This window comes from Poromitra crassiceps (assembly GCF_964638095.1).
Source record: "Poromitra crassiceps genome assembly, chromosome: 1".
NCBI classification, from domain to species: Eukaryota; Metazoa; Chordata; class Actinopteri; order Beryciformes; family Melamphaidae; genus Poromitra; species Poromitra crassiceps.
This window is the reverse complement of record NC_139623.1, coordinates 31,978,834-31,998,248: the sequence shown is the minus strand read 5'-3', so window position 1 is coordinate 31,998,248 and position 19,415 is coordinate 31,978,834. Positions and strand designations below refer to the sequence as shown.

The 19,415-nt window shown below is 44.6% G+C and overlaps 1 protein-coding gene across 1 annotated transcript in view; it reads left to right on the top strand.

The window, feature by feature from the left end:
• Positions 1-573: 573 nt before the first annotated feature.
• Positions 574-19,415, top strand: part of ywhag1 (3-monooxygenase/tryptophan 5-monooxygenase activation protein, gamma polypeptide 1) — a gene marked incomplete at its 3' end in the record, with an annotated part of 29,976 nt that continues 11,134 nt past the window's right edge. Inside the window, exon 1 of the mRNA XM_083642512.1 lies at positions 574-682. Coding sequence (XP_083498638.1) covers positions 596-682 — 87 coding nt within the window. The 5' untranslated portion in view covers positions 574-595. The remainder of the gene's footprint in view (positions 683-19,415) is intronic.

The window sequence follows — 19,415 nt, the reverse complement described above, 5'->3', positions numbered from 1 at the left end:
TGACACCAATGTAACAAATCGGTATTCGTCCAAGGAACTGGAGACTTGAAGTTGGTACAGGCTTTTTATTCTTGTCTTCACAATATAGCTCCTAGCAGCTAGCTTCGCTGCTAGCTCTGCAACCACCCGGTCAGCTCGCCCACATGGCCTGACTGGCCTCCGCCCCGGCCGCTGGTCACATATATCCCCTTCCCCCTAGGAACACACCCACACATATCAGTTCCTAGATGCAATCTAGACACTTCTATTGCACATCACATTACAGGTAATACTTGGATTACCTGAAACGCTACAATATATATATATATATATATATATATATATCACTGACTCTGGGGTTATAGGCTGCCTTTTCCTGGGCTCCCAACAAGGGTCGTTACATCACTCTGAGAAGACACGCCTTTTTGGGTGGTGACACAACCAAGGGAAAGTGCAGGGAGGGGGAGGGGTGTCCCGTCGGCAGGCGCGCAGACAGCAGGCAGCAGCTGCAGCAAGAAGACCCGGGACCATTACACTGCATTATATACATTTAAAAAATACATATTACGATTTTAGCTCGAAATATATAGGATAGAAACACTAACCGACATCTAAAATGGTAGATCGTGAGCAACTGGTGCAGAAAGCCAGGCTGGCCGAGCAGGCAGAGAGATATGATGATATGGCAGCTGCCATGAAATCGGTAAGTAAGCTTCTTCTGTAATGATCTTTCTCCTCTGGATCACTTTGGATCATGATAGCCTCATCAATATGTGCATGACTGCGTGTGTCATCGTGAGAAATGTGTGAAATAACGGGGCATATGGAGGATATGGCAGTACGTTAAAGCCTACAAGGGAGTGTGTCTGCATGGGAGAGCACATAGGACTATTTAATCGGATAAGCCACACAAAATTGGTGTATGAAAGTTATGATTAAAGATAGCAATTATGAGAAACACGCCGTTTTGAGCATGATAAGGGATTGACATTATGCGATTTCGTCAACATCATTTTGAACACGACAGCAAGCTAGGCCCGTACAAGCCTATGTTAACATTTGGCCTTTTTATTTGCATTTCAAACGTTAATGTTTTAATATTTGGTATCTCCGAGGTAAACGTCTGTCCAGAATCACCGACTCGCAGTAAAGCCTTATTTGCTGTGTGTGGACTGGTTGTCTGAGGGGCAAAATGCGGACTGTTTGATCTTGGGGCGGTGCCTTTTGCCAGGCTGGGTTTTAAACGGTCAGGCTGCATGGCTGTAAGGGGAATAAAGTGCAGGATCAATAGCGACAACGATAAGACGTGCTTTGATTCTTTATCTGAATCCATGTGAGGGGGAAATAGCATAGGAAAAAGACTGGTGAAACCGTCACGTCAAATGATGCGCAGAGGACGGAGGCAATTGGTACCATGATGAAAGTGACATCGTGTTGTTCGTGTTCCGGTTTACGGTTATGATGCTGAGCACGAAACAATAAGCCGTCGACTTAATGCAAAATGCCCATTTTCTTTAGCTCGGTGTGGGGGAAACAATGAGGTAATGCTGCCTTCTCACATCGGAAAAAGCAACGTTGGCTGAAGGTTGATCGCAATCGATTTGCGCAGCATCAGCCTCTATGAGCCGTACGTGGGTGTTGCTGGATGCCTCGCCACAACGTCCCTGTGGCTGTCATACTGCAGTAAACGGTAAAAGCGTGTTCTGCAAAGTGTAAGGTAGCATGATGGACTGGTGGTGCTAATCAATGCCCATGATGTAGCAACCGCATCCTTGCGTCCTCGACCTCGCTCTACAGCAGGTTCTCACACAGGCGTGTCGCAGCATCTGCCAAGATGCAGTATAGGCCCACCCGTAGTGCACCATTTCATAGCCAGCATTTTAGCACACGTTCATGTGGGCTGCATCTCACTATCTGGACAAGATCATACTGTAGAAGGCTACCCAAATTGACAGGGGAATTTAAGCAATGCTGTGTTGCCTGTCTAGGCCTTATTGGAGGGGAGGGGGGTCACCGTGATATTCCTGTAGGGACTCAAAGTGTGCCTCTGGTACAGTCATAGTGACATTATCAGGCTCTATAGTAGCCTATGTGACATCACTATATTCCATATAGACTCATTTTGCTGTGATACTGTATTTGTGTAGTATCCTTCTAAAATGTATCATAGGATTACCATAGGCCTATAGTTGTTTTTCGGAAGGGTCATATCTGAGTCAAAAAGGCCAATCCCAACACAAGTAGCCACACCATATATTGTGAGCATGATGGAGGAATAGACTGTCTACAGCAATGTCACCTCTTAGTGAGGTCTGGAGGCCTGTCGGCGTGTTGAAAGGCCACAGTGGGTGCTGCTCTCTAGGCTGTGCTGGTCAGAGGGGCTCGGCTCCACCCCTCGCATTTATGCAGAGTCAGAGAGGGCTGCCCCTGGCCTCACCCAGCCAGTGTCTCTGCAGCTCAGAGGGCTGCCCCTGGCCTCACCCAGCCAGTGTCTCTGCAGCTCAGAGGGCTGCCCCTGGCCTCACCCAGCCAGTGTCTCTGCAGCTCAGAGGGCTACCCCTGGCCTTACCCAGCCAGTGTCTTTGCAGCTCAGAGGGCTGCCCCTGGCCTCACCCAGCCAGTGTTCCTGCAGCTCAGAGGGCTGCCCCTGGCCTTACCCAGCCAGTGTCTCTGCAGCTCAGAGGGCTGCCCCTGGCCTCACCCAGCCAGTGTCCAGTTCAGAGGGCTGCCCCTGGCCTTACCCAGCCAGTGTCCAGCTCAGAGGGCTGCCCCTGGCCTCACCCAGCCAGTGTCCAGCTCAGAGGGATGCCCCTGGCCTTACCCAGCCAGTGTCCCTGCAGCTCAGAGGGCTGCCCCTCAACCAGCCAGTGTCCCTGCAGCTCAGAGAGGGCTGCCCCTCAACCAGCCAGTGTCCCTGCAGCTCAGAGAGGGCTGCAGCTTAGAGGGCCCCTCTAGTGCCCCTCCATCCACCTCCATCCACATGCCGTGTAGCCTACACAATAGGGCTACACATGGTAAATAATGGTAATTACGCAGCACAATACCCACCGTGGTAAACAGAAGACTGGTTAACTTTAAGGCGATTCACTTCTAGAATTGAATGAAGTTTTTAAGTTTTTTAAATGACAAACTTTAAATTAGTAGCGTTAGATGTGTTTAATCGAGCCTGGTCGTTGCCTGCCTGGTCTGCTGATCAGCAGCTCAGACAGCCTCAAACACGAGGTGATTGACAGCTCTCTAATTCGCATAATAGACCTTATTCGCTAACCCTGCACAGCACCTTATTGTTGACATACCGTCCTGTGCGCACACAGCGCTGCAGCTGACAACTACTAACAGCCTTATTGTCTTTTATGTTCCATTACAAAATAACGATGGTAATGACAGCAATAATAATAATAATAATAATACATTCAATTTATATAGCGCTTTTCTATGTACTCAAAGTCGCTTAATAAAAACCCCACAGTTGTTGTTTGTATGCTGCCGTTAATGCCTGTAATAAATAAACAAAAAAACGAGGTGAACAGACTTTGCTGTGAGGAGCTGTCAAAAAGTTTCACCTGTCTCTCCCAACTATCCACACATCTCCTGTGCTGCTGACGTCCCTTCACGTCTGTTGACGGTAGAGATAGAAACAAACCACGGGGACTTTATTGCTCCGATTACTACAGCCACGTGTAATGCAGGTCACCATCCGAACACAATTGGAACGATACAGGTAACGCTAACAGCGGCTAGCTTCCTATAAACGCTGCTCCACATTGGCTGTCACTTGAGAGCTGCAGCGTTATGTCGACAATATGGGGGCGGTGGGCATGCCAGTACGTGAGTGATGTCAATCGAATAAGGTCTATAGACGGTTTTAACTTGACAACAAAAACATTCTAAATTGAACCCCCGCTCACTTCCTGTTGCAGTGTTTGCTATGGACCATATGGACATAAAAGAAAAAAAAACATTCAAGTGCAGGACTGACCATTCCGTGAAAACCGTCTATACAGCTGAGCAGCGAAAAAACAAAAGTAACGATGTCGAGTGAATATTTCTGCAGTTTGCCGAATGCTGAGAAAAAGGAAGTGCTGTGGGGTTGCACTCTGGTGAAAACCGTCTATAGCAGCGGATGAAAACGCGCATTATTTCACATTTTCTTTTGCTGACCTTCTGAAAATTTTATTAAAATTTGTGATACCTTTGGATGGAAACCCAACTACTGTCTCTGCACCTCAGAGAGAGCTGCCCCTCACCCAGTCAGTGTCTCTGCAGCTCAGAGAGGGCTGCCCTTGGCCTCATCCAGCCAGTTTTCTCTGCAGCTCAGAGAGGGCTGCCCCTGGCCTCACCCAGCCGCAGCCAGTGTCTCTGCAGCTCAGAGGGCTGCCCCTCACCCAGCCAGTGTCTCTGCAGCTCAGAGGGCTGCCCCTCACCCAGTCAGTGTCTCTGCAGCTCAGAGGGCTGCCCCTCACCCAGTCAGTGTCTCTGCAGCTCAGAGAGGGCTGCCCCTCACCCAGCCAGTGTCTCTGCAGCTCAGAGGGCTGCCCCTCACCCAGCCAGTGTCTCTGCAGCTCAGAGGGCTGCCCCTCACCCAGCCAGTGTCTCTGCAGCTCAGAGGGCTGCCCCTCACCCAGCCAGTGTCTCTGCAGCTCAGAGGGCTGCCCCTCACCCAGCCAGTGTCTCTGCAGCTCAGAGGGCTACCCCTCATCCAGTCAGTGTCTCTGCAGCTCAGAGGGCTGCCCCTCACCCAGCCAGTGTCTCTGCAGCTCAGAGGGCTGCCCCTCACCCAGTCAGTGTCTCTGCAGCTCAGAGGGCTCCCCCTGGCCTCACCCAGCCAGTGTCTCTGCAGCTCAGAGGGCTGCCCCTCACCCAGTCAGTGTCTCTGCAGCTCAGAGGGCTCCCCCTCACCCAGCCAGTGTCTTTGCAGCTCAGAGGGCTGCCCCTCACCCAGCCAGTGTCTCTGCATCTCAGAGGGCTGCCCCTCACCCAGCCAGTGTCTCTGCAGCTCAGAGGGCTGCCCCTCACCCAGCCAGTGTCTCTGCAGCTCAGAGGGCTGCCCCTCACCCAGCCAGTGTCTCTGCAGCTCAGAGAGGGCTGCCCCTGGCCTCACCCAGCCAGTGTCTCTGCAGCTCAGAGAGGGCTGCCCCTCACCCAGCCAGTGTCTCTGCAACAGGGGGCAGCAGGGTGTGTCTGCTGCCTCGTCCATCAGTGGAGGGGAATCCCTCACCACTGCAGACATGGTAACCGCCCGCTGGCAACTGAGCCAAATCACCAAGAAACTAGACTGCACTCAACCTCAACAAGAATTGTAGAATTCAATTGAATCTGCCCAATCAAACATTCATGGTGATGGGCTGCTGTTAGTGCTGCAATGTCACTACTTCCGGACCTGTGTCTGTAACATCTAACAAATTAGATATACGGTAACTGCTACACATCTCACCATTAACACGTTCACTGCCGTGGACGAGATATCTCGTCAAAAAAAAAAAGCTATTGAATGTGTTTAACCTATTTTACTGACCCACTAAGTGGCGACAGTGCTCTCCAGATGAGAGAAAGCCAAGCAAAGACAGCAGCGTGAGGAAGCCATTCTCATGAAAATGGATTGGCGAAAACGCTTTCGCTTTCGCGCTGGGAGCTGGCGGTGGGGGATTGCAAATTTGCATAATAGATTATGGGTGCAACACACTTTGAAACACCGGCAGAAAGCCCAGAATCGCACGCAGCTTCATTCCAGCTGAGCTCACAACCGAAAACGAACGAGCCCCATCCAGACTCGCCCAAAGAGCGGCCGCCAGCAGCCAGGCAGCACAGACAGCAGAAACTCGCTTGTGACACACCCGCTGCAGAGCCACGGAGGGAGGAGGAGAACACACACGGAGGGAGGAGTTTGAAGGAGAGGGGGGTGGGGGTGGTGTTATGGAGGAAATTACTGTTCAGAACGTTTAGATGTCTGATGTGTTACTGATGCCAAAAATAAATGGTTAAAGTGACTGTTCTATCGAATTTCACAAAAAGGCATTTATCTCAACTTTCCTTTTCAGACGCTGAAACCATGCTGTATTCAACTGCTAATGCCTACATAACTACTAACTTTACAAACTAACTCTTTTAGACAGAGAAAGCACACATTCTATTAGTTCTTTTGAGATATTTTGTGTTCACAAATTCCTAGCAGAAAATAATCCTCGGCTCTTGAAAGATGAGCCAGAATCCTCAAAAAAAACCTTGGCAGAAGCTACCTACAGTAAAAAAAAAAAACTGTTGGCAGTGAATGTGTTAACTATGTATTGTATCGCCAATCTAGTTCCATCCTGGCTTATTAAAGAGGACAGTCCTGTCAGTGTTTGTGAATATTAACAACTCTGTCAAAGCTAGAAATCATAAAAGCAAGGCTTTATTCTGCTTTCTTCACAGATTAGCATGTTGGCGATTAAAAAAAGACAGTATCATTTTAAGTAGGTATAGTGACAAAATTGGACACTACAGTGGTTCTTTGTTTTTTATTTGTACCCGCAAATACTGTGAAATCGTATTCTCTTGAGAATCTGAGCTGCATTATCACTTGTTTGATTTGGCCTCCCACTATTTAACTCACATGACAGTTGCTCATATTTCCTTTGATACCAGAACTATATTTCAGACAATTTTGATACAATACCAGGGATCTGATATTTCTCGACCCATGAAGGAAAGTCATCTTATCGTCAACTGGGGGTCTGGAGAAGTCAAGTCTTTCTGTGAGAAAGGCTTGACGGAAAGTTTATTTATAAAAATTATATGCCGGAATACATTGTCAGGGATTCTGTATCCATATTAAAGGAACACGCCAACATTTTGGGAAATTCGCCTATTTGCCATCTCCCCGATAGTAAGACAAGAAGATAGATACCTTTCTTTTCTCTGTGCGTGTAGTAGAAAAATAGATAGCACTAGTTAGCTTAGCACAATGAATGGTAGTCAACGGTACTGGCTAGCCTACCCCTGTTAGCAAAAACATTATAAAAAGAAAAGAAAAGCTTCCATACTGCTCGCCTGGCATAATCTAAGTCTCCACAAGCCCTGAGATGCCAAGTTGACTTGAAAATACATAATTTACACCCTTTTTTTTAGCTCAAATCTGCTCTGCGCTGTAGCAGGCTACAGTAGTTAGTTGCTTCCCTCTTCTCGCTCTTATGTGAGTACCTGGCTACAGTGAAGATTTTGTTGTCTAAAAAGGGTGTAAATGATGACTTTTCAAGTCAACTTGGCATCTCAGGGCTTGTGGAGACTTGGATTATGCCAGGTGAGCAGTATGGAAGCATTTTTTGGTTTACGTTGTTGTTCATGTTAACGGGGGTAGGCTACCCAGTGCCATATTGACTACCATTCATTGTGCTAAGCTAACTAGCGTTCACTATTTTTCTACTACACATACAGAGAAAAGAAAGGCATCTATCTCCTCGTCTTTCGGGAAGATGGCAAATAGGCGAATCTCCCAAAATGTTTGGCGTGTTACTTTAAAATAATCAGCCTTTATTATTTGTGGCTATGAAATATCTAATTGGGTTTTTGCTAACTTTTATTGCAATTCATCTAATTGTATATTGTATTTAGAATCCTTTCTATTCCAAAAATACCTGTTCTGGTGAAGTTTAGGTACAGTACATTAGTTGATGATTATTCATGAGAAACTGTTTTGTATTCGACAATTGGAAATTTCCTGGTGTTTTTTTAGCATGTAGTAGATGAGGCTTCCAGTCGTCCATTTAGCGAGTTACTAATAATGTCTCATTTAGGTTGTGCAGTTATGTGTTTCTTTGAAATATTATTGCGAAAACAATATCAGAATATGCAATAAAAATACTGCCTCAAAAATATCTACATGGGTGCAGCTCCTCATCATCCTCATTTTGCTGTAGGGTTTATTAGAGTGTGTCACTGACAAAAATGAAAGAAGCTCAACAAATCTCACAGATGTCTAAAAAGCCACATTTGGCTGGCTCCCACGAGAAGAGAGAGTAGAGAAAATTTGGGGAAATGTAAGAAAAATACAATAGCCCAATTTTAGTATAAGAAATACGACTTTCACTCAATTACACGACTATGAAGACGCAGTGCACCATAATACATGATGCAGGTCCATTTCAAATGAAACATGTGACTTTCACACATGGGCAAAATCCAGTCCCAGGGCTGGACCCGGCCCCTGGACCATCATAATCCATCCCCCAACGTCCTGAAAAGAAAAGAAAACAACTCCCAAAAACTCAATAAAAGACAGAATTATGTTTAAAAAAGCTAATCTGCTACAGCCTTTGGATTTGTATATATATTATATTGGGGGATTAATAGGAGAAATGACCAATCACAGCGGGAGAGAGGGTTAAAAATAGGCAGACTCACGCAAAAATCAGGAGTGTTGGCAATGTATGATGTCCAATGTGTGGCCCTTCGCTTACTTTATCTAAGTCAGTATGGCCCCCTGGAAAACAATGTTGCCCACCCCTCCTCCTATTTACATTTATAAATGTAAAAAATGCTCAATCAAATTAAAAAATATATTCATAATGTAAAAAGATATGTTTTAATAAGCAGGGAATTTGAATAATTTGTAATGCAGGGAGAGACTGTGTTACAAAGAGACATTTATTTTCTCAACTTTTCCTTCCATTCAGCTTGTGGCTAGCAGTGCCTGTTGGTTTGAGTATTGTGAATATGGCTGGGCAATATAATCGATACGGCAATATATTGTGATATTTTATTTCCCGATACTGTATCGATACTTGGACGCCAAGTATCAATATATATAAAAAAAAAAGGCCATTTGCAGGCCATGCCATGCCAGGCCTCTGCATCTGGTGATTCCCACCCCTAATTGATACTGTATCGATATTTCCCATATCGATGCGTTCAGTAACACTCAACACTCAGTAGTTTTGACTCAATTTGTCCACTAACTTATCAGTATAAAGTGATCATATTATTACACTACCTGGGTGGTACACAGTGTGTTGTATCTTTAGCTCTATTATTTAATTTTGAGTAAATTGTGTAGAGTATTGCAATATATCGCAATATGTATTGTATCGCAATGTATCGTGATACAATTGTATCGCGACCCATGTATCGTGATACGTATCGTATCGTGAGGTCCTTGCCAATACCCAGCCCTAATTGTGAACAATGCTAACAAGCCATTTTAGGGAAAAGGAAGTACAGTGGCAGTGTATTCTGCTCTTAATTTTTTTCTTTTTTTGAAAGATAATTTTGATTTCAAATTGTTTTATTTATTTAGTTTTAATATATTTCATGTATTTTAGTCTGTGAAACCATGGTATTTTTGTCCAAGGTTATACCATTTGTTTATTATATCGCAATCTCAATCGTAAATCCCAATCTTGTCCACCATAATCGCAAATCGCACCTTCCCCCAAATGGTGGAGCACTAGCGTGGTGCCATAAAGCTGAATGGCCACACCACTGCACTGTGAGCTCAGCTTAAAGTCCCTGGAAACCAAAATCCACAAAAACGTTCTAACTATGTTATTTAGGGTCTTATGTTAGTAATTGTCTGCCTCCGAAATTATTATACATTACTTTCAACCCAAAGCCTTAAAATCGACACTTTTCTACAAGATTCTACAAGATACTTCCTCATTGAAGAGAGCAGTGCACGAGGTGCTAAAATGCAGGAGCTTATGACGTCATAAGCTCTATATAACCTTTGTACACGTGCGCAATCTGCCCTCCTTTTGTCCGTTCTTTGCCCCCAGTGACAGCGCTCCCTCAGTGTCCGTCTGCCTCCCACTCTGTGCCGAGCGCTATGCTGCTCTCTCTCTCTCTCTCTCTCTCCTCTCGTGTGAGAGAGAGCACAGAGAGACACACAGCCTGGTGACGCGAGGTTACTCACACATACACACACACACACACACACGCTGTGCAGTCGCAGCAAGAGTCCCTCTCCGAGCAACGAACACACACACACACACACGCATGGTGTGTGTGTGTCGATCTCTCCTTCTCTCTTTCTCCGTTTCCCTCCCCCCCTCTGTCTCGCGCTCTCTCTCTCGGAGGCTGCTGCAGATGGGACACGCCCACACATTCCGCGGGAGAAAATACACTCTAAAAAATAATTCATTCTCATTACTTTTGCCAGACTGTCAAACCTAAATTTATATACTTTGCGACGTTCATCATCGTTCAAATTTGGCTGGTGGCTTATTAACATAGGCTCCTGTGATGTGATGAACTCAAAATGCTAAATAATAATAAAATATTTCTGGTTTCCAGGGACTTTAAAGGTTTGTGCTTGTTCAATAATGAGCATGTTTTCCATTATAAATAACAAAACAAGTAATCATGTTTCCTGTTTCAGTAATACAAGAACTAAAGACACTAACATAAATATTGCACGATGCAGCTTCACAGTGAACCCATTTGTCAATCCTAAATACACGTGTCTTAAGTATGGGCAAAATTTGGCTCATCCCCAAGTGAGTGAGCTTCCTAAACTAGAAATAGACCCATAATGTGCAGAAATCACCCTGCTTACTGTCACAATATCCGTTTCTTTTTTCATAGTCAATGGATCTTCAAGTATCACTTGATGACATCACAGGCCATAGCCTTCGCTATCTTGTACTACACAGCTTTGAGACTCTTTGATCAACATAAATCTAGACTTAATTGTCTGGTTTAAGATTCCACAATATTCCTGGGACTTTAATCTCTGATGTGAAATCAATTGTGTCATGTGCAACTCTATGTGAATGGAAGACTTACTCACTGAATGTCTGTGATTTTACATAAAAGAATAGCTTAATTTCACATAAAAGAATAGCTTAATTTCACATATTACTACAAACTATGAACTAGGAAATGGGACTATAGCCCCAGAAAATGCCCTGGGTCTTCTCACAATCGCCTTTCCCAGCCTAGTTCATGTGTAGAGTAGGGAGCACGGCAAGCACCTCTCTCCCATTTCTTTCTTTCTGGTTGGCAATGATATTTCAAATCACTGAGGTACAAAAGTGATCATACAATTAAATGCAGCTCCCTTAATAGATTGTCTTGCACATGGTGAACACTTCTCAAAGCTGAAATATCATCTGAACGGAAAATGTGGAAGTCGTGAAATGACTCTTGAGTGGTGAGTCAGATAGGCACTACAAAAATGATAACACCCCCTCACCCACCTACACACTCGTGTCTAATCAGGTTCCTCTCAGAACATTTGAGCTTGGCATCCTTGCACTTGCACAGTTTGTGCAAAATGAATTGATTGGTATTCCAGTTTAAAGTGGAGCTGAAATGGTCTGTGATTCTTTATCATGACATACTCCGACTGAAACAGGGTAGAGAGGCAGGACATAGAGTGTGGAGGAGTTTGATTTGACAGTTGGAAAGTGAGCGTGTCTGGCATCACGGACTGGAGTTGATGTTGGCCAATCCTAGCGCTTAAATGCTCCGTATGGCGTGTTCTGCCCCCAAATCGAGTGGGATCCAGCGTGTTCTGCCCCCAAAATTGAGTGGGGTCCATAATAACGCGGTGATCTGTGCCTCGGGTGCAACGCGAGAGAGCACTCCGAGCCGCAAAATAATGTATTTTATTGGACAAATCTGAAACCTACCGGTCACGTTTCAATAACAGTCCATGTACAAACACAATATAATGTAAATACAGCGCTGTGGAGTGCATAGTCGCTGGCTGGCTCACTGCGCGAGCCTCCGAGAGCAGCAGCCCGCACTCTGCCGAGTTAACAAACCAGTTACATGTCTTTGCATTCTACATTAAATGAAAACATTACCGTTCATGTTATTTTGTATGTTACATTGTACTTGTTGGCCAAGTATATTAACATTAACACGTTCAGTGCCAGCGACGCCATATGGCGTCATTAGAAATTTACCGTACAGTGCCAGCGACGCCAAATGGCGTCATAACTCCAAATTGTTTTTTTTGACGGGGGGGTGTCGATCTAAGCTTCTTACGTCGCCTCTAACAATATTGTAGCTATTGGAGGTCGATAACCTATTTTACAAACCCATTAGGTGGCGACAGCACTCTCCTGATCAGAGAAAAAGGAGCCAAACACACAGAAATAGTCACTGGGGAAAATGAGGAAATCGCATCGCATCCGTCCGTATGCATCGACGTGCCTCCATAAACGAGCACAACGCCAGCTGTGCCCCCAGCAGCAGCATCCGCTGTCACAACTGAGCACCTCCATGTACGCTGCAACAGCACATTCACATAATCAGCCTTATTATTCCGAACTGGAAGCATGCCAGCCCGTGACAAACACACGCGGAACCAAAAAGCTGAATGTCGCGCACCATTCACTGTGTGTGCGCAGCAAACTCAGCAGAGACTGAGAGCCACCAGACACATAAGACACACCCAGGAGGCGTGTGCAGTTGAGGGGGGGGGGGGGGGGGGAGCACGCAGAGCAGCAGAGCAGCATACACTTCACCCAGACAGACCCAGACATCAGAAAATTAGCTTCAGAGTCAGTGATGTGCTTGAAATGTTTAATTTCACAAAAGGCTCATTATCTCAGCTCGTAGAAAAAAAGGGATGTTTTTGCTTCAATCAAGCTATCTTCTCCGGCTCATAACTAAAGAACGGAAAATGGGATCAATAAACTTTTTTTTGCAGGTGATAGAAGAGAGTCTCATCGTTATTTGTGCGTGTTCAGTGTTTACATAGTAATTATTAAAAAAATTATATGACTGTTTTAAAATGCATTGCGGCCTATGTGGCACAGCAAGCAACCTTTTGCTCAAGGGCCGTGGCACTCAAAGTGTTAACATTTATGGACTGGAAAAGTCTGTCCAGCCATGACAGCTGTCATGTCATGATATGATTGATTGAAATTGGGTAGACATTTTATAGTACTACTGTACCTTACGTCAGCAAACTGTAGATATCGTTATGGATGCAGTCTTGATTAATTAACTTTTGATGTGAAAAAATTAGAAGAGAGACTTTTTTTTTTTTTTTTACAATACCTGGCTTCAACATTTGGATCAGTCTAGACCAGGGGCACTCAATTAAAATTCAAAGAGGTCCAGATAGAGAGAATATCCTCAAGCGAAGGTCCGGAACATCCTAACGTAGCTTGCGTTATGATTCAGTGATATTGAACTTAGGCTACTTCAATGATTGCAGTAGCGGTAGCCTAATGGTACAATGTCTGTATGTAGTCAGCGACTGACTGTTAAATCAAAATAACATCAACAATGTTGATTAATTTACAGTTTTCATATTTAACTGGATTAATTATAAATAACTAGCCTATTATAATAATAAATAGATGTTCTTTTCTCATTTCAAGTAAAATAATGGCTGCATTTAAAAAATAACGTACAAAAAAGTGCTTTGGAAAAATGTGCATCTTAAAATGAAGTGCTTTAATTTTAGAAAAATAAGTTCCCTCTTTTCTTAACTCCATTTCACATTTTTATCAGTCTCAGGCTCTCAGCCAACAAACCTCCTTTTCTCTTGATAGAAGTGAGCTCCCACTCTGTCTGTCTGTCTATCTGCCTGCCTATCTGTCTTTCTATCTATCGATCGTTCGCAATGCAAACTTCGCATGCCATTGGGCAGTGAATGTGTGTGCCCTCAGTCTGGATTTGAGTGTGTGTTTGCTCATGTGTGGCGCTTCCATATCCAGCTGGTCAGGATCGCATCACACTTCACGAGACATACTGGTTTTGATCTGCTCGTGAGACCAATGAATGAACATGAGTCTGCGTGCTTGGATTAAAACTAAAGCTTTGTTTTCGTGGTCTACTCGTTTCTTTTGAGCACGCCATGTGAAATTACTTCTACCTCTCGCATTTCTCAGAGTCTCGCCTCTCCTCCGTCCGTGTGTCACACTCCCGCAGCAGCAGCAGCACAGCCTAGGCAAGCAACAGGCAGAATCGATTCGCTTGTTGATTGCCTGAGTAGCATCACGTGTGATGATTTACAGTGCATGCATTGGTCTGTGAGCTTCCTGGCAGATAAACCAGTACCGTAAAGGCTAGAAAAGCATGTGCCGGTTAAAATAGAAACGCTCCGTGAAAATGTAACTATTCAATGATTTGTAGAGGGCTCGGTCCGGATAGGACGGCATCTGGGTCCGGATGCGGACCAGAGTACGGACTTTGAGGATCGTTGGTCTAGACCACTGATACTCAACTTGCGGCCCAGGGGCCAGATGCGGCCCATGATAGGGTGCCAAGTGGCCCCCTGGCCATTTTCTAATTCACAATTAAAACTATAAAGTTCGACTGAGCTCCAGCTAAATTCTCAAATATCGCCACCTGCTCACCACCCAGGTACTTATGTACTAACTAACTTAACCTATCCTGTGTGCACAAAATTGTCAGACTAAACTCCGGCTGACACCCCAAATACAATCCGCTACAGAAAAATGTATATTATTAATGTTTGTTTATTAACTGACCCCTGGCCTCCTGTCATTTTTGCAAAAGTGGCCTCCGGGCAAAGCAAGTTGAGTATCCCTGGTCTAGACCATGGTCTAGACAGAGCATATTTGACTTTAATGATCATGTGGTTCTAGTAAGAGAGGTGCTTTTGGTTTGAGCTGAACACAAAACACCTGCCGGCCTCCAGTGACCATCAGGTGCAGTGGTGATCCAGTGACCATCAGGTGCAGTGGTGCCGTGATCCAGTGAGCATCAGGTGCAGTGGTGCCGTGATCCAGTGAGCATCAGGTGCAGTGGTGCCGTGATCCAGTTAGGGTGCACTGCAAACACACTGGATCTGAAAGCGGTGCCGCACGTACATTCAGCTGGAGCAGGAGCCTGGCCATTCACACCAGAAGCACTCTTTTTTGCTCCACGCCGGTCACAACTTGTACTGACTTCCGGCCATGTGTCTGTTCATGCTTGTCGACGTTGTATACAATTGTGATGATTGCCTTACACTTACAGTTTGTAAATGCAAAGACTAAATAAACTGTATACAAAATGGGAAAAAAACGTGTACCGACTTCCTGACTGGCTGCACACAATCTCTTGCAGCTCGCCTAAAAAAATAGACCAGACGCGGAAACTATCGCTGCAGGCCAGGCCGTGAGCCGCCCACGCCGCGGCCAGTGTGACCGGTATAATCTGTTAACAAGGGCGCGGAAATCAAACTGCCTGCACTTCCAGACGCTTCGCGTCGCTTCAGCGTCGTGTGTGTTTGCACCGTTCGTCAAAGCCCAGCTCATCAGCCAGGGTTGCTATGGTGGGGAGTGAGTATAGAGGGGTGAGAGCAACATGGTTGATATAGGGCTGGGCAATAATTCAATATTATCGTTTAATGTCTTTCAGTGTAATCATGGATGATATGAAGATATTTAATATCGTGACAAAGATTTCTGCTCTCTACATTGATGATGACAAGCAAATTCTCTCGGATTCGAAAGCCTGAAAACTCCCTGCCCTTTTTTGAAAAACTGATATGATGAACGTCTGAGTGATTCCTCTGATTTCTTGGGGTTGCATATCTCTTTAAAAACTCTGGTACGGTAGGAATCTTATTTTAATATTTCTGTTTTGTTTGACATCACACCTAACCATTTGCATACATTAACCATATCGTGACATATAGATTGAGAAAAATCCTTATGATTATCATGATATTGATTTCAACTATATCGCCCAGCCCTATGATACCATGTGATACCGCGCCTTAGCATAGGCACACTTCTGTTAACAATCCTCTACGTACTTAGGCATTTAATTTGATTCCTTTTAAATGGTGGATTGGATAAGACTAACCCATCAACACAGTGGTAGTGAGTGGAAGGTTCATGGCTAAAACTGGACTGACAGCGAGTGGCGAATGTTCCTGCCTGTATCACTGTGACACTGATCACACTGGCTCATTGTTTTCTATGGTAGAGACCAATCCACATTAATTTGTAAAACAAACTATGAGCTTTGTCAGATGTTGCTATGATACTTGCTAAAGTATCATTGTGCTAAATATTTCTACAATGATGCAATCCCGTGTCCCATTTGTTTAGTAACAGCCATGGCAAATTGTTATGTCAGTATGGCAATTACCAGTGTAGCAGCACATACAGTAATGCTTTCCAGTGTAGCAGCACATACAGTAATGCTTTCCAGTGTAGCAGCACATACAGTAATGCTTTCCAGTGTAGCAGTAGTAATGCTTTCCAGTGTAGCAGCACATACAGTAATGCTTTCCAGTGTAGCAGCACATACAGTAATGCTTTCCAGTGTAGCAGCACACACAGTAATGCCTTCCAGTGTAGCAGTAGTAATGCTTTCCAGTGTAGCAGCACACACAGTAATGCTTTCCAGTGTAGCAGCACGTACAGTAATGCTTTCCAGTGTAGCAGTAGTAATGCTTTCCAGTGTAGTAGCACACACAGTAATGCTTTCCAGTGTAGCAGCACGTACAGTAATGCTTTCCAGTGTAGCAGTACATACAGTAATGCTTTCCAGTGTAGCAGTACATACAGTAATGCTTTCCAGTGTAGTAGCACACACAGTGATGCTTTCCAGTGTAGCAGCACATACAGTAATGCTTTCCAGTGTAGCAGCACATACAGTAATGCTTTCCAGTGTAGCAGCACATACAGTAATGCTTTCCAGTGTAGCAGTACATACAGTAATGCTTTCCAGTGTAGCAGCACATACAGTAATGCTTTCCAGTGTAGCAGCACACACAGTAATGCTTTCCAGTGTAGCAGCACATACAGTAATGCTTTCCAGTGTAGCAGCACATACAGTAATGCTTTCCAGTGTAGCAGCACACACAGTAATGCTTTCCAGTGTAGCAGCACATACAGTAATGCTTTCCAGTGTAGCAGCACATACAGTAATGCTTTCCAGTGTAGCAGCACATACAGTAATGCTTTCCAGTGTAGCAGCACATACAGTAATGCTTTCCAGTGTAGCAGCACATACAGTAATGCTTTCCAGTGTAGCAGCACATACAGTAATGCTTTCCAGTGTAGCAGCACACACAGTAATGCTTTCCAGTGTAGCAGCACACACAGTAATGCTTTCCAGTGTAGCGGCACGTACAGTAATGCGCAGCGTCCCATAAAACACAGGAATGATCACCTAGGATTTTGAATTGGAGCCAAACGAGGAGACCTTACCTCAGCCCCACCTCAAGCAGACGTACTGATCACATTTACAGCACAGTTAGATCTGGCCCCAAGCTACGTTGCAGACCGTTTAACATCATAGGAGCCAGAGCACAGCTTAAGCTCCTTGTCTGAGACTCAAAACTCAAGGCAGTTTGGATTGTGTCATCAGGGTCCCTAAACTGTGCCACAGCAACCCCTACAGTTAGCAAAGTCAGTGTCATCTGCGGATCTGTTGCTAACGAACAGCTAATGCAGTTGCTGTTTTTGAACATTTTTTACAGACTAATGTGTAGATAATGATGTCATTGCTCTCTTTTTTTGTTCTTGGAATGTCTTCTTTTTTGTCAAGTTTTCTTTTTCAGATTTTTATCCCATTTTCTCCCCAATTGTACTTGGCCAATTACCCCTGTTGCCCCGGTCGTTGCTCCACCCCCTCCTCTGCCAATCTGGGGAGGGTTGGCTGTAGCTCAGGAGGTAGAGCGGATCGTCCACTAATCGCTTTGGATAAAAGAGGTCGGTGGTTCGATTCCCGGCTCCTCCAGTCTGCATGTCGAAGTGTCCTTGGGCAAGACACTGAACCCCAAATTGCTCCCGTTGGTGTGCCAGCACCCTGCGTGGTAGCCTGCCGCCATCGGTGTGTGAATGGGTGAATGTACCTACTGACTGTGAAGTGCTTTGGATAAAAGCGCTATATAAATGCAGGCCATTTGGGGAGAGCAGTAGACTAGCACATGCTTCTTCTGATACATGTGCAATCGTCAGCCCCTTCTTTTCACCTGACAGCGAAGAGTTTCACCATCAGGACGTAGCGCATACAGATCCCCCGACACACCAGAGGAGGTGCTAGTGCAGCAACCAGAACTCATACCCCATCGGCCTCCCACGGCAAACATGGCCAATTGTGACTGTAGGAACGTCTGACCAAGTCGGGTCTCCGCGGTGGTAGGCGAGTTCTTTGACCTCTCCACTACCCAGATGCCCATTCTTGGGATGTCTTTAAGTTCTGGTGTTTATTGCTCTTATTCTAGTGAAATGATACCACTGCATTGCATGTTTAGAGACACATTGTATGATTGTAGATGATATTGCTGTATTGCTTTAGCACCATGATAGGGTTTATTTGTCTGGGATTTCATGGCATTGAATGAGTTGTCAGGGTTATTGCAGACCTGGAAAATATAGCGGACCAGAAGTGATTTTTGACAATATCTAAGTGACTAAATAGTGACTAGTAGGGACTGAAAGGGAAAAAAAGGAAGAATAAGTCTGGAAATTATTTTGGAAACTGAATTGCTTGTCCCTGAGACAGTCATCATGACAACCATGAATGTAATGTCATTACTTCCTGTCAAGCCTGTAAAGTTACATTTGTGCTGTCATACAAGTGAATGGAATGGGCCATCATAATAGACAGGCAAAGATGTGCCATCATAATACAGAGGCAAAGTGACCACCTACTTCCTGCTAGTTTTGGTCTGAGTTAAATGTTATGTGGTCTCTCCTGTTTCTAAATATATCTGAACCATTTGGTTTGACCAAGTAAAACTATTTTTATATGCATTTTACGAAATGTCTATGGGAAAATAAATGGCGCATGAAAATCTCTGATACAGTGCTGAAGTAGGAAGTAGGCGGTCACTTTGTGTCTCTATATAACCCACCTTTGACCTCTGGCAAATGGCACAGCATCTGCCTTTGACAACGACAGCTTGCTTAAGTAATGTTTAAATGAGTATATTGAGGAAACTGAAAGTCCAGAAGACCCGTCTACAATGGGATTCATTCATCTTTGGGATTTCAATAAACCATTAGTTACTCATAAGTGATACAAGTTGGATATGTACTAGCATGCCAGATTTCTTTTACTTTTAGTATTGTACTTATGTTGCCCCGCATAAAAAGAGTCAGTACTGTTTCTTTCTCGTTTCTTCCTTAATAGAGATGACTCAAGTGGGCAGAGATACTTTCAGCTTTCATTCTACAACTTTCTCCATACAAGTCCACCCAACACAACACATCTTTCTCATGACTTTTGAGCGATAAACCCTTTGTGTTATATTTTTGGAATCCTGCAGCAGCTGTAATCATTGGTAATCTATATGTGGTTACATAGCAACAAAGAGCTACTTGAAGTGCTCTGCTCTCTACCACCATCATCACTGACACCCCATTTACACCGGATAAGTTATCTGGATAATGGTTGCATTTAAAATCTAGGTGTACATGGGGTGAAAGAGATCTGAACACAATGTGAGCCAGACTACCTCCAGATGTGGTCAGGAAGTTCTGATCACATCCTGATCACGATGCATTTACACCTTGCATTAGGATGCATTT